The 16,359-nt window shown below is 38.1% G+C and overlaps 1 protein-coding gene across 2 annotated transcripts; it reads right to left on the bottom strand.

Moving 5' to 3' along the window:
- Positions 1-547: 547 nt before the first annotated feature.
- LOC120739379 lies at positions 548-14,921 on the bottom strand. Of its 2 annotated transcripts, XM_040041139.1 has the most exons (9): positions 14,626-14,921; positions 14,268-14,397; positions 12,912-13,229; positions 11,391-11,660; positions 11,100-11,204; positions 10,950-10,965; positions 10,775-10,842; positions 10,614-10,664; positions 8,547-8,746 (listed from the first exon to the last, which is right to left on the bottom strand). In XM_040041139.1, exons 2-9 carry the CDS (start codon positions 14,341-14,343, stop codon positions 8,685-8,687), a joined length of 966 nt encoding a protein of 321 aa, XP_039897073.1. In that variant the 5' UTR covers positions 14,344-14,397; positions 14,626-14,921; the 3' UTR covers positions 8,547-8,684. The 2 variants fall into 2 exon arrangements, with proteins under 2 accessions (XP_039897074.1, XP_039897073.1); XM_040041140.1 differs by lacking the exons at positions 8,547-8,746; positions 10,614-10,664; positions 10,775-10,842; ... (4 more) ...; positions 14,268-14,397; positions 14,626-14,921 and adding exons at positions 548-1,188; positions 1,291-1,341; positions 1,463-1,530; ... (3 more) ...; positions 4,980-5,285; positions 6,543-6,859.
- Between the last annotated feature and the right edge of the window lie 1,438 nt (positions 14,922-16,359).

Below are 16,359 nucleotides of genomic sequence, written 5' to 3'. Positions count from 1 at the left end.
GCTTCCAGACTGTTTTAATGCCAACTTTCAGAAATGTCAGTCTCACTCTTTTAGTGTGCTGATCTATGTATTTTTATCTGAAATGATTTTCTGTTTGAGGACCACATGTTTGATGGTTTTGAGCAGCATCATCCTACTTTCATGTTTCATTCTAAAAAACAATTTCACTTCAATTTCAGGTTGAAGCTGAAATGACAAAATAAATGTTCAGTTTAATGCACTTTTAGCAACTATATATTATTAAATATTGAATTAAATATGAACAGATTAAATTATTAAATAACAAACACTATATGTCATAAGTGCTAATATATGTGGAAAACTGGTATGCCACTCTGGTCGAGTTCAGAGCTACAAAAGTAGATACTCATGTTAGTTTATGTGGGTTACCCACATGTTTATAAAAAGAAGACAAACTTACATAATTTGTAAAGGTTTACAGAAATTTACATTTTAAACATTATAGTTTTCACTAGTTTTGTTAACAGTGGATTTTAACTAAATAAGCAGTCAAACGGACAGATGTGAGCAAATGCCAGAAAAGTTGTTTTTTTTATTTTTCAATTTATTGTTTCCTCTCAGAGATTCATAAGATAATTCAAACCAGGTCATATGAAACAGACAGGCTTACATGACACTTTATACATTAAAAATGGTGTTATACCTTCAATGTTAGAATGAGCTGTTTGTAATTATCCTCTTAAATCATCCAGTTTTAAAAAAAAAAAAAAATAGTGGTCACTACAGTGGAAGCTAATCAAAAGCTGTTTTCTTGTATGTGTGTCAGTGTTGAAGGTATACTTGCACATAAACCACTATATTGGACACTGATGTGTCTCTCCATACCCTACCACCCACTGGTTGTTTAATGTACTACAGATGTATGACGTGTTTCATTGTAATTATTGTTTTTTAACCCCTTCATGCATGAATTATGACAACCTCATTTAAGATTTGTTTCTTAAGTATTTTTATGCATCTTTTCATGCCTAAAGATGCATAAAAATACATAAGAAACAAATCCTGATTGAGGTTGTCATAATTCGTGCATGAAGGGGCTAAATAGGATGATTTGATATAATAATTGATAAAATAATTACATTTAAAATAAGGCACCCAAAAAATACCACAGACATGCAGAACTGCAGCTCGTCTAGTCTGATTTGATGCACTGTATTTGTGATCCACCTGAAATACAGTAAGAATAGTTTAAGAATGTCACAAATGAAATTCTTGAAATCCCAGAGTTCCCATTTATTACTTTGCTGGCTCATCATTGTCATACTGTACCTGGTCCAGCATCTTCAGATCCTCTAACTGTCTCATAAACACAACGATCACCTGCAAGTTAATAACAGTTCAGTCAAAGTCACAATAATTAACATCTCCAAATGATCTAACATTTAATCATTCTTTAAGAGTGTAATGTGACCGAGAGCAAGTAAACAGTGTTAGATCTGACCGTGGGAAAGAGCCGAGTACACATGCTGTTGATTTTCTTCCTGGTTGATAGTTTCAGACTGTGTGAGCCTGAAATAATTAAAACATATTCTTATTAGTAGAATAAACGTATTTTTTAAAATTCCTGCTGTTAATGAGTTTCAGCAACTGTAACGTCTGTGTTGGAGACGGTGTGGAGCGTGGACCCACATGCAAACATAAGGCCGAGCTGCATTGAAAAACAATACAGAAACCTGAAACACAAAACCTTGAACTGGGAAAGAGGAACCCGAGACCTGAAAAAAACAAAAACAAAAAAACTGGGACTTGGGAGGTAAGAAGAAAGAGGAGAACAGAGGACTAAATAGACACAGATAATGAGGGGATGGGAAACAGGAGGGAACACAGATATGAGAACATAACTGAGTCGATGTGACACATGGTACACAGGAGAGGCACAGCATCAAAACCTGAAGACTAGAAATCACAATCCTAAAGATAACTTATAGGGAGTTAGAAATACAGAAGCCTATACCATGAAACACACAAAATCAAAGAATATGGGCTAAAACGAAACAAACAAAAAAAACGACACACCAGAAACACAAACACTGGGGCCCCAAACCCAGGACCATGACACTCACCTTTTGGGATGTAGACCTGTAGAAAAAGAAAGTATTATGAGATTAGGAGATTAAGAGAACATTTTTAATAGTAGCAACCCGTTTTGCCCCACTGGCAACAATTGTTGCCAAAGTTTATCACTGTCATTTTCGACTCACAATAAAAAATCTCAAAGGTACTAATGCAACTTTTTCCACTTATATGCTAGTAGACAACTTAGACAAAGGTTTTGATTTTTAAAAAATCGTTTCCAAGTGCTTCCTATCGCATGACATCATCTGCTTCCCGCTCTTTCTGGCTGAAGACATGGCAGATGCAAATCATCCTGGAAAGAGGTAATTTTCATAAATTTCTTATGACTTTCCCCCCAAACATATTTATAATTATTTAATCATTCAAGTCTCTAGAGTAACCCTCCCCAAAAAAATTGTACCTAGGATAAATATTTTTTTGTTCATGGGCTTATTTCTGTGAGTGGCAACAAAAGTTGCCAGTGGGCACATAGCATGTCGCTAACTAAAGGAAAACACTGTCTGCAGGATTGCTCCTAATTTACTTATTTAAAATTGTAGAATGATGTACAATGGCTCATTTTAGTCCTTTTAGAATAATTCCTAGCTAAATAAATTCACAGGTATTCAAGGCCTCTGTGTATAGGATTTTTATACATTACCATACATCATTTTCTTGCTAGCTAAAATTCGCTTGCTAGCTAACATGTATGTTGTCCTTTCCTTAGGTAGGTCATCGCTAGTGCTCTTCGGTCGACAAGAGCAACAGTGATGATATCCAGACCAACATCACAAACTCAAGTGTGATATTGCTTTTACAGAACATTCTACATATGGGGCATGACGTTGTAGAAAGGATGAAACGATGCACATTCATGCATCTATCATGCTTGTTTTGTCATTCATTTAGGTCCTGGAAAAGCAGGGAGAAGGATCTCCTCTCCTTCCAGAGGCTGGTAGCCCAGACCCTCCTCCTGCGCCATGGAACAAAGCCAAGTAGGCAGGGCAGAAGATCTTCAATGGCGGTGGCGATAACTGATGCCACCAGGTTTGATAATTTGAACCACTGGCCCTGCAACACTGGTAGCAGGTACAAGCGATGCAAGAACTGCGGCGGACGCACATCATTTGCGTGTGGAAAGTGTGATGTGCCACTACATGTGGAGTGCTTCAAGAAGTACCACACTGAGTAGAACATGCATGAAAGATGATGGAATGTATGGGAAGAAATATGTTATATATGTATATATGTTTTTAGAGGTTCTAAGAAAAAAATGTTTGTTGAGTTTTTGAGTATAAAAAAATTGAGAATAAAGAAATCAGTTCAAATTGTTTGATGTTTTGAATTTTATACAGGGGGAACCTGAGGCTCCACCTTTTTGTTATTATTTATTATGACTATATTATTATTTTGTTCTTATTATATTATTATTATTACTTCTCTATTATTATTATTAGGTGACATTTGACCTAGTGACAAGCTGTGTGACTACTGGCAACAATTGTTGCCAGTCATAAAAATGCTATTTTCTTCAAAAAAAAGTACAAAATGGAAAAAATAAATACATAACATGATTCAGAGGGACTCAACTGATAAAATGATATGCCTTACAACTCTGAAAAAAATCTGGGCACAAATGGGTTAACAAGAAATCTTACCCTTTGACTTTATGCAGTAAAGCAGAAAGAGGAACAGTAGAGTGATCAATACACCAGTAAACAGCCCAGCAATGAACATGAGAAGAGAAGAAGAAGAGCTGCACTCTGAAATCACAAACAGTAATAATTACTTATATAAGCAGAACATGTATTCACAACCTCAGTCACTCTCCACATACCTGTTTTATTTGTGTCTGTGTCTTTGCTGCACTTCACTGTTTGAAATGCAGACTTCTCACTGACATAACTGGAAACTGTGCAGGTGACATTGGTCTCTCCATCCTGCTCCCTGATGATGTATTGTTGCCTGGGACCAGTTAGTGTTTGTTTTCCTACAGTCCACTTGTAGCTGACATCACCAGTTGTGCTGCACTCCAGCAGAACTTTACATGATTCATTTGAGGAAATCCGGGTAGAATTGATTTTTATGTCAGGCTTAGCTATGGGCTCTAATGAGAAAACAGAAGGAGAGAGAGTCTGTGTCAGAGCTTAAAGTATATGTGGAGTTCTGAAAATGTATTATATAAAATATAAAATAATATATATAACTAACATTACAACAACAAATTCAGATAAGTACTTTTAACTGCTTTGCCAGTTGGTAACATCTGGTCTAAAAAATGCAAAAAAACTAAATACTTTAAAGACAGTGAAATTAAATGGCATTAATAAGCTCAGACTTTTTTCTTCCAGTTAAAAGACGCACTGGAGCATTTTGCACAACCTTCAGATGCCTAATGGACGCATCACTAGCATCACAATAAAGGACATTGACAAGAATAAAGTCAAATCAAGAACAATGATGGGTGAGGGTTATGATGAGCAAAAATATGTAGGATTTGCTATTTGAACAAATATCTAAATGATTTCATCTTCATCTTAATTTTCAAGTTACTAAAAAATCTGGGAAAGACACAATAACAGATGTGCAGTAAAAAGAACAACAACAAAAAACTGAGGTTGATTAACCATTACAAACTGTTGCATTGTATTTTACATGGATTAGTATCAATCAACAGATATGTGGAAATAAAGTTCAAAATATAAAATAAAGTCATTTAATTAGTATTTTACACAATACGTATTCAACATTAACACATTAAGGTGACTGACAAACCACAGAAAACACAAGTTAATCAATAAAGTAATCAAAAGGAAAGAAAGTTTAAAAAAGAGCTACTGGGGTTTCTTTTCATTAGGATGCTTTTAGAATTAAAACAAACAAGCAAAAAAAAAGTCTCTTACCATGAACTTGCAGAGTGATGATGACTGAAGGCCTTTGCTTATCATTCACCTCTGAGACAAAAATGAAATCACCAGAATCTTGAAGAGTCAGTTTTCTCACTGTTAAAGTAAAGTCTGTGAGGTTCAGCTCTGATCTGTCCTTAAATGGAGATTTCTCAAAAACACCCACATCTTTGTCTGCAGCTGTTATTCCTCCATATTTCCACGTTGCTGCAGTCACACCTTCAGTTGGTAAGCCTGATGAAAGCTCCACAGTATCGCCAACGTTTTTATGAATGACGTGTTTTCCACTGGAAGCCTCCACATCTGCAAATATATAGAAACATATCTTTGTGAAAGTCCACTGTTTGAGTTAGAAGTGAGTGAGTGAGAAAAAAACTGGCCAAACTGCCTATAACCTTATCCTCCAGTTATAGTATCGAAAGTGCGATTCTTAATGCAAAAACAAAAAACACACAATTAAAAAAAAGGAAAAAAGTATACTTATAGAATGAAAACAACAACTTATGTCAAGTAACATTTATGATATAAATGACCTGGCATAACTAAAATTCAAATATGGCAAAAAATATTACACAACATGGCTCCACTAATGAGTTTTTATGTTCCTACTTCTACATGGACAAAAAATAATTAATAATCTTGTAACTTTTGGATAAATAGCACAACAAATGAATAAAAAAGAAACAACAAAAAACCCACCATAGAAAATAAACAAATTGAAGTTATGGAAATTAAAACTTTCAGGAAGGGATTAGAAAAACATGTGTCTGTTAAACTCAATTGTTCATTAATAGCAGATACTTATAACAATATATACTTTAACAAAACAACAGTCTATGTGATGATCAAAGATATAGTGTTTTGAAATAAGAAAAAAAATGGTGAAACCACAGAATTCATGGGCAAAGGTTACAGCTGCCCTCTGTGCTGTGAGCTCATCACTTCTAGCCAGTGTTGCTTCCACTGGTGGAGATACTCAGGAAATGCTTCTGTTGCTAGTGTCATATCTGACTCACACTTTTTTGATAGCACTATAATCAGCTACGTTGTCCTTTCTAGTGAATACATGTTGTATTTTTTTCTTTTTTTCTTTTAAAATATTTTATTTTTATCTCTACTCTAAACAGAAGAGAAGCAACACTTAGATCCAGATGTCTGCAAAAACGCGTCCACACCCCCATTCCTGTCAAAACAATTACTGCATAGAAATGTACTGTATGAGAAGCAATATAAGCCTATAAGCATGTTTAAAAGTATATCGTACAACAAACACTGAAAAAAAATCAGGAAGTAACAGCAGCAGAAGGGGCGATCAGTCCTTTAGTTCCTTTAATTAGATTATAAAAATTAACATGTTATACTTTAAAGCCACTACTGCATTTAGAAACTCAACAACAAAAATACACTCCAAGGCTCTTCCCAGGAAGACACATCACTTCTCTTCCACTTCGCAAGAGAAGTGCTCCTGACCTCCAGGTACTCTTGTTTGCCTCATTTTAGAGTTAATGAGGCAAACAAATACAACACGTCACAGAGATCTGAAAGCACAGGTGTACTTACAGTAGAGGCAGACCCAGAGCAGCAGCACAATGCTGTGCATGAAGTAGCTACGATAGCAAAACCAACCACCAACCATCGCTGTTGAAAGAGGAACGACGTCTGTTTCCTTCTGTCAAACGGTGCTTTCACATGTTAGCACAGAAAAAACAACTGAGAGTGTTGATTGGGGGAGCTTTCTATTAACACAGAAACAGAAAAATCCGTCATTTACTTTATCAGAGATGTGAAAGTAACAGAGTTTAGAGTCACTATCTATTAACAATTCAGCAGGAAGCATGAAGCACCAGTGACTGCTGAATATCCAACAGCACAGCTTTGTATATACTGCATGTACATACTGAGAATCACAGTGTGCAAAAGTGGATGAGAATAGATAAGATAAGAGGGATAAAAATGACTCGGATGGACAAGTGTGTGTGAATATCCTTTCCCCTGAAACAAGGGCACGGTTGTGCATGGAGAATAACAAGAAAACATGCATGTTTTCTTGTTTTCTGCAGTCTGTGTCTGTGCTTGCATGATGAGGCTTTTAATGGTGTAGGTTGTGGTTTGTGTGGGGACTTAACACAGGAAGAAGTAAACTATCCATCAGCCTGCTCAAGACACATTTTAAAGATGATGGTCTAACTGTGCTGACCTGCTGATCTGACTATCTGCAGCTAAATTACCAAAACTTAAATTTAAAATGCAGGAACTCCTCTGTGCAAAAGCTATGCTATTTGTTCTACCAGGAATATATATTGTTAGGTCTGTGTCACCAACAAATTACAAAAAGAAAATACAAACCAGTAAATAAGCTTCCTGGGGCTTTAGCTTTAATTATTAATCATTTTAATAATCCTATTGCGCTTTTTCTTAATTTGTTCTACTAACTACAGACACACCAGAAGACAAATGGCGATCAGGAGGAACAAGAGACTGCCCACAGCATGCATCACTAACAGATAGAGGAAGTGGTTCACAACAACAGCATAAATATACCTGAGGCACAGAGGCTGTGTCCATGATACCAAAAGACACATAAGCAGCATATCATCAGAGGGAGGAGTCTGCCTGCCTGTTAGAGGGATGGGTTATATTGAAGAGTAAATGTATAAAATGGGGTAAGGACCCGATGCAGGATTCAGAATAAAGTGACAAACTGTAATCGTTTCATTTTATGTTCTTATTTTTTTTATTTTTTTAATTAAATTTTAATTTTATTTATTCCTTCTTTTTCAACTTTTCAAGAGGCTAAAGCGTGCCTGGACTATTGAAACTTCCACCAAGCAGGTCCCACATTGCCCCCTGGTGGTTTGACTGTCCCTTCTTGTGTCAGTATATTTCTGGGTTTTCCTGTTGAACACATTCATGGTAATCATATTTTTTGTCTCTTTCTGGGAAAATGCAACTACATTTACTATGACAGGTATTTCAGCTTCTTTTATTCATCTTTAAAATGACCACATTTTTTCTTCTGAACCAGTTCAAGTTAGTAATTGTTTCCTAACAGCCATCTTGGATTCAAGTGATGGTTTTAAAATGTTTCTGAACAAAACCCTGCACACATTTCTTTTTTCTTGGTATCAGTTTTGCTTAAGGTTTATGTATTGTTAATATTAATGCATAAACAAATACATGAGTACCTAAACTTTGGTTCTGCAAAGTTTGGCATCATGTTGTTTGTACAGCTGAATGCATTTCATTTATCTTCTTGTGGGTGTCTCCTGGTTCATTTTACATTCTCAGATAACATGATTAAATAGCATCAGTGTCAATGAATTATCAAGTCTCAAAGAAAAGTACAGAAATTCTGCACTTCAGATCCAGTACTGTGGTAACTGGCTTCAGATAAGTTGAAATAACACTCCTCTGTGCTGTGCTTAATCAGTCAATTAATGTATTTATTAAATAAAGTGCTACTGGACTAATAGCAAGAAGTCATTATTTTACACTATTTGTTGTTTCAAATACAGATGTGAAAAGTGTTTAAACATCACATGTCACAAAATCCTTTTTTAAAAAAAAAAAAATTAAAAACAAAACAAAACAAATAACAGTTTCCTGGTGATGTTTGAATCCCTGTCTAACATGGCTAAATCTCTTCCTTCTCCTTCCTTTCCAGCTGAACGTGGCTCCTTTAGATCAGATCGCTGTGATTCATCATCTTCTATGCCCTGCTGGTTTTGCTGTTTGCTTTCTGTGAGTAGGTTTGGCTTCAATTTCTGTGAAGTAGAAATAAAATTAAACTAAAAAAACAAACACAATAAAAGTTAAGAAAACAAGAAAGGTGTTGCCACAGCATATATGATGAAAAATAATAAAATAATTCTCCAGGAAAATCAACAGCCTAGAAGAATATGTGCCACATTGTTAAACACTTTAATGTTAAAATGTGGCAGCAATATAAATGACACCAGTTGACAATCTGATGAGACAGCATGGCATATTTATTTTTTATAGGACTGATGTTCATGAAAATCTCCAGGCAAGACTGCAGCTGTGACACAAGTTTGTATTTGTATTTGTTAAAGGTAAATATCTACCAGGGTGTTATTGTATTTGCTCTTTCATACATGTTTGAAAAAAGTTTGAAGTAATTTGATTAGAAACATTGATGCAAAGCTGGATAATATTCAGAAGAGTGAGTGATCTAGAGTTGCATAGATTCAGCAAGGTTTTTTTCCCCATTTTGCAGAGATTTTGCTTTTTTATTAATATGACAGCATCACACAGTTGCTGTAGATTTTTCAGCTCAACCACATCCCAAAGTAGTCTAGTACTACGTGCTAAATCTAAGTAGTGTATACATGTAGCTGATGCGTTTAGTTATGTGGACACAAGACTGATGGTATGTATTTGCTGCAACGAGACCTCTTTCTCAAATATTTATTTATGTTTCTTGTAATTGAAGGGCAGTTTCATTGCTGCTACTCACAGCGTTCTACTGGTTTTCATATATATGTTTGATAATTTAATTGTAAGTAATTTGACAGAAGACAGAAATGAAATGCTCGGTAGTAGTCAGGAAAGTGAGTTGTGACTAACAAAGTACAAAACGTTTTGATGAGGTGTTACGTTCCGATAAGAAATGCATTGATGCAATACAAAATATCTTTAGCAGTGAAGTAAGCATAGAAAGACCTGTGTGCACAAAAACAATGGGGAAGTCTAATGTGGGTAGGGAAAATACATTACCTAAGTGCAGTACTGTCATTGTCCTGAGTCTGACGAGTCAGTGTTTTGTGTTTCCTTATATTTTTGTATGTGCTTGTTTATTCTGTTTTATCCTTTAAGGTTTGCCATTTGTTAGGGTTTTGTTCTGTGCCTGCCTTCTCCCACTTCTCTGTGTTCCCTCTGTCTGTCTATGGCAGGGGTGGGCAACTCCAGGCCTCGAGGGCCGGTGTCCCTGCAGGTTTTAGATGTGTCCTTGAACCAACACAGCTGATTTAAATGGCTAAATTAGCTCCTGAAGTTCTCCAGAGGCCTGGTAACAAACTAATCATGTGATTCAGGTGTGTTGACCCAAGGTGAGATCTAAAACCTGCAGGGACACGAGCCCTTGGGGCATGGAATTGCCCACCCCTGGTCTAGGTGTCACACGGTCTGCTTGTGTTTAGCTCAGTGTCTTGTCGAGTTCTTTGTGTCTGCGAATTTCCTGTTTTATTCTGAAAGTCTCTTTCTCATGTGAGTGTGTTTAGTTTACGTTTCTCCTGTCCCGTCAGCTCTGATTTCTCCCAGGTGTGTTGCCCTCCTGTCTCTCATCCCCTTGATTACTGCTGTGTGTATTTAAGCCCTGTGTGTTCTCCTGCCTGTTGCTGGTTCGTCTGCGTTCATGTCCTCTGGCTCCCTGAGTGATTTCCCTGCGTCTCTCTGTTCCTCTCCACGTTCGGTTATCACTTCAGGTTTGATTTTTAGTTTTCCCAGTTTAGGTTCTCCGTTCTGTTTCTTGCCTCCCCTCCCTTAATAAAGTCTCCTCACTTCAGAAGTACCTGCGTTTTGGGTCCTTAAATAATTCCACACGGCTCGCCTCGACAGCCGTGACAAGTACTGCAGAACCTCATATCACCTCATATCATTGTCATACTGTACCTGGTCCAGCATCTTCACGGCCTCTCATTGTCTCATAAACACAACGATCACCTGCAAGTTAGCAACAGTTGAGTCAAAAATCATAATAAAGTGTAAATGGTCTAACATTTAATCATTCTTTAACAGTGTAATGTGACTGATTTAACAGTGTTAGACCTGACCGTGGGAAAGAGCCGAGTACACATGTTGCTGACTTTCCTCCTGGTTGATAGTTTCAGACTGTGTGAGCCTGAAATTATTCAAATACATTAATATTCATGCAATAAAAGCATGTTGTTATTATCAGTAGAACAAAAGTATTTTTGTACATTACTGCTGTTAATTAGTTGCACTAACCTGTTGCAACACAGATCTGTAAAAAAATAGATAAATAATAATTTTGCATATTATTTGCATTTGTATATTAAAAACATATTTTACTAATGAACATGATAAGAGAAGAAGAACTTAACCTTGCAATAATAAACAGTAATCATAGTTTCTTACCTGCATGTCTTTTATTGCAGAGACAAACACCCACAGCTGCACTGAATATAATGACAAGTATCAAACAGCCACCAGCTACACCCAGGAAAAGGAACACGTGTTTTTCTGAAAATTATCACATTGTTCGTTAACAGCAGCCCATAATTAAATAAAAATATCAGCATATCATCAGCATAATATAAATACATCAGCTCTCTTCCACAGTTTCTACCACATCATTGCTGATCTTTATTATAAGCATTTAAAGAAACATCAAAAGAAAGAAAGAGTAAATATGTACACTGCACATACCTGGTTCTTGTTGTGTACTGTTGCTGCACTTCACTGTTTGAAATGCAGACTTCTCACTGACATGATTGGAAACTGTGCAGGTGAAATTGGTCTCTCCATCCTGCTCCCTGATGATGTATTGTTGCCTGGGACCAGTTAGTGTTTGTTTTCCTACAGTCCACTTGTAGCTGACATCACCAGTTGTGCTGCACTCCAGCAGAACTTTACATGATTCATTTGAGGAAATCCAGGTAGAATTGATTTTTATGACAGGCTGTTTAGTTATGGCCTCTAATGAGAAAAAAAGAGGACAGAGGGAGACAGTGATAAGTAGTTTAGCAGGACAATAGTCTTTTCCTACATGATTCCATATATATTGCTTCATATATTTCATGTCTTCAGTATGTATCTTATGGTCACAATTTTTTAGCCATCCTGATAACCTTCTCCCACCAACGATGTCGAGATCCAACTTTATTAGATCCGAAATCAAGGCACTCAAAAAGACTAGAATTCTTGGAACAGAGTTTAATACACTGAATCATATGAACAGCAGGAAAAATACATGCATACATTTAGCAAGAGAGTTACATAGCAGAAAGCAAGCAAAGCAAAACCCTGGGGTGTACAGCCTTAGGCACAGACAGCAGAGTAACACAGAGATGGAGAAGTAGCAGTAGTAAAAAAAATGCTGGAGTGTCATCTGTATCCCCATCCCTTGCTGCTGGATAACTTTCCCACCCGTCCTCCAGCCAAACACAGCTGCAGGGTCAGGTAGCAGCCAAGGTCCTGGCAAGTGGCCAGTCAGGACTCTGGCTACCCTTTGGCTTTGGCTTATCACAATAGGTCACAGGTGTCAAACTCCAGGCCTCGAGGGCGGGTGTCCTGCAGGTTTTAGATGTATCCTTGATTCAACACAGCTGATTTAAATGGCTAAATGACATCCTCAACATATCTTGAAGTTCTGCAGTGGCCTGGTAATGAACTAATCATGTGATTCAGGTGTGTTGACAGAGTCCCCTCGAGGCCTGGAGTTCGGCACCGCTGCAATAGGTCGTGACACGGTAAAACATCGCACATTAATCCTAATTATTAAATCTTACACAGTGAGTGGCACAATCTTTTAATATAGAATCTTATAACTACATTAAAAACTTAAGTGTAGATTCATAGTGTGTGTGTGTGTGTGTGTGTGTGTGTGTGTGTGTGATTATATTGTATGATACTGAAATCGTGATGTTTTCAGGATCTCTGTTTAGTGTTACTGTTTTGGTTGTGCTGCATGAAAGACTTGGGGGAGGTTAGTTACCGGAGCTGGAGAGTGAGTTATTCAGGAGAACTCTCCCCTTACATTAACTGCCCTGTTACTGTACCATCTTAATAAACCATGTGCTTAAGACTCTACGTGAAAGTTGAAATATATATGTTCAGTACAGATAAATATATAGTGTATATAGTTATATAGAGTCACACATAAATCCACCACAATCTACAATGTAATAATAATATTACATATAAATTTATATTTATGTAGTATCTTACCATGAACTTGCAGAGTGATGATGACTAAATCCCTCTGTTTCTCTTTTGTTGCTGAGACAAAAATGAAATCACCAGAATCTTGAAGAGTCAATTTCCTCACTGTTAAAGTAAAGTTTTCCAGGTTTAGCTCTGATCTGCCCTTAAATGGAGATCTTTTAGAAACACCCATATTGTTTTCAATGACTTTGTCTGCAATTATTATTTCTCCATATTTCCATGTTGCCGCAGTCACCCCTTCAGTTGGTAAGCCTGATGAAAGCTCTACAGTATCTCCAACTTTTTTATAAATAACATGTTTTCCACTGGAAGTCTCCACATCTGAAAAAAAATATACAAATACCAAGTATAATATTTATGAAAAGTAAGTGAAGAAAAACAAGACCAAATTGCCCCCAACCTTATTCTTTTGTCTAAAAATGCTTACATACCAGATTTGGATAATTTTAAAAAAATGTATCACAGAATGAGGAAAATATGTCAGGTGACTAAAATTTAAACAGGTAACTGAATAATATGCCACCAATAACATTAATTTTATGTTGCTGTTACTAGATGGAAAAACAATAATAATGGAAAAACACAGAATTATAAAAAAAATGTTGCTGTGAAAAAGTAAGTGTTCGTTAAAAGCGGTTACAATATTAAATACAATACCTTTGATTAGTAGTTTAGCAGCATTTTGTAATGTTTACGCTCAATGGAAGAAAAGCAACACTTGGATCCACTCATATATTTCTGTTAAATTTCTAGAATGTCCAACTCTCTCCATTACTATCAAAGGAAGTTATATATGCATACGGTTATAAATATGTGGTAAAGCATACCATAAAACCAGCACTTAAAAATATACAAGAAGCAAGAGAAAGATAAAGAATTATAAATCCTGAAGTTGGTTTGATTTGATTTCCAAACAGAAGCAGCAGGATCTCTGTTGATGTAGCAAAGATGCAAAACCACTTGTAAGTGCAAGTGGATGTAAGTCATAAATACTCAAGCAGACAGAATACATCTGTAACAAATGTTGAGCATGTTGAACGTGTAACTTTTTTAATTAAGAGAAAACTTTGACCTTCAGAATAATTAGGTGTTGATAACATGAAATTCTTTAAATATTTCTTTAATATTGATGCACATGTTATTATTATAGCTTTAAAGCCTCTGCTGGAATTTAGTAATACTGCATTTGGAAACACACACGAGAAATACACTGCAAGCCTCTTCTAAGGAAGACACATCACTTCTCAAGAGGAGAAGCACTTCTGACCTACACACTCTACCCTAACCATGTATCAGAGTTAAATACAAGTTTTACAAAATACACGCATCACAAAGATCTGAAAGCACAGGTGTACTTACAATGGAGGCAGACCAAGAGAAGCAGCATAATGCTGTGTATGAAGTAGCTACGATAACAAAGTCGACCCCCAACCATCGCTGTGGGGAGAGGAACGACGTCTGTTTCCCATTCTCATATATCAAGCTCTGCCTTCACAAGGAAGCACAGAAAAAAATAAATAACCGAGAGCGGGTGAGGTTTCAGTCTAAATAGAAGCAGAAGAAACGGTCATAAGCTGGCCTGATGTACACAGATCAGCTATAAAATATTAAAACAAAAAGTTAAACAAAAAATATTTTTAGCATATAGCATTGCCTGTTTTTACTATGTCACAGAAAGCGGCCTAAATGTTCAGGACCACTACAAAATGCTACTTACATCTAATAGCAATCCTTGGCCCCAATTACTAGTCAGTCCAACTCTGCATTAACATTACAGTTCCTGTGTTTACTGGTACAAGCAGCTGTGTCGGAGGTCAGAGTTTCTATCTAATTGTATTTCAGCAGGAAGGACATTTATGTGAGTGCTGGGCCAAGCTTCATTCACTATTCACTCCTGCATGTCCGACATAGAGGGCAGTATGGATCCAGTAGATTAACCCATCGAGTTTGCCAAGTGAGCGTGTTTATTAGTTTGAATTGGACTTAAACATTTTAAAAAACACCAACTTTGCTCTGTAATGCAAGAGGAATCATCAAGCACTGGCTACAGCTGACGTGTTTCATATCATTCCTATTTTTTATTTTTATTTTTTTTTACAGGAAGTGATTTTGGTCTAAAGTGATACTAGTGAAACTTTGTCCAGTGTATCAGTTGTCAGGGTTCCTGGGTCGGTGACCCAGTATTTTCAGTTCTTGTTCACAGTTTATCTACTGCCTGTTCCACTTCCTGTTTTATTGTGTTAGCCTTGGTCTGTGTGCGTTATGTTCAGTCCTCTTCCCATTAGTTCATTATGTTCAGCTGTGTACTCACCGGTCTCTCATTATCACCAGTCTGTGTATTTAAGCCCTCTGTTTCTACCCATTCACTGTCGTGTCATTGATGATGTCGTTCAGTTCAGTTAAGTCAGCCAGCCATTCAGTCGTCCAGCCAGCCATTGTCTACCTCTGTTCTGTTCATCCACTCCTTATAATAAACCGTCACCAGTCTTCACCTACCTGCGAGTCCTGCGTTTGGGTTCCTTCCTCCTCGCCTCCGCACAACGCCTGACAGAATGACACGACCGGTGCCACGAAGACACGTTAGGAACCCAGCGGACTCGGACCTCTATGAGCGGCAGGAGGTAGCGCTCTCCTTGTGGGCGGAAAAACTCAAGGAGAGACAGCGGCTCTTCGCGGAGCGAGAGCACGTCTTCGAGGGCACTCGCTTGGCTCTGGGCGGGCCTCGGAGACGCCGCGTTCCCCCACCTGCTGCCTCACCTGCACCGGAGCATCTGCCGCGGAGAGTGGACGTTTCACGCCGCGCTTCGGCCGCTCCCTCTCTCGCCACTCCGCTCCACGCTCACACATCACCTGCCTCATTCACCGGACCTTCAACCTCGCCACGGCACAGCGGCTCCGTCTTCCACCTCGGCTCAACAGAGGCTCCCGTGCCGGAGGCTCGGACGTGTACCCCGCCCGCTTCCTCCTCCCGGAGAAATCGGCGCACACGCCGCCGTAGAACGGACTACTTTCAGCCACTCCCGATGGTGAGCTCCAGTGACTGTTTTTCGCACTCACCATCTGATTATTCACTCAAAACGCACAATAACCCCATCTCTGATTCGTGAGATGTTTCCCTCCTGGAGGATTCTGTGGACTGGGAAGATTTGTTCTGCTCTGCTCTCCCAAAGACTGTAAATAGTGGTGGCAGGAAAACCAGAACAATCCCCAATAAACCTGCTAACATCACACACCCAGTCATTATCTCCACTCCCGTCAGTCAGTCTACCCCCACACCAGTGCCAGCTCCCAGGGGTAGGGCAGCTGCGACCCAGTCTACTGCCACACCCGCTTCGGTTTCTCGAGTGGGGGTGACTGGTGTCCAGCCACCTCTCGTGCCTGTCCCAGCACCTAGGCTGAGGACGGCCAGGATCCAGCCTGACCCCCCCTAGAGACTCAGCTGAGGCTCTCC

The sequence above is a fragment of the Simochromis diagramma genome, unplaced genomic scaffold, assembly GCF_900408965.1.
Source record: "Simochromis diagramma unplaced genomic scaffold, fSimDia1.1 OVJJ01000370.1, whole genome shotgun sequence".
Lineage (NCBI taxonomy): Eukaryota > Metazoa > Chordata > Actinopteri > Cichliformes > Cichlidae > Simochromis > Simochromis diagramma.
The sequence above is the reverse complement of the archived record's forward strand: the minus strand, read 5'-3'. Positions and strand labels throughout refer to the sequence as shown.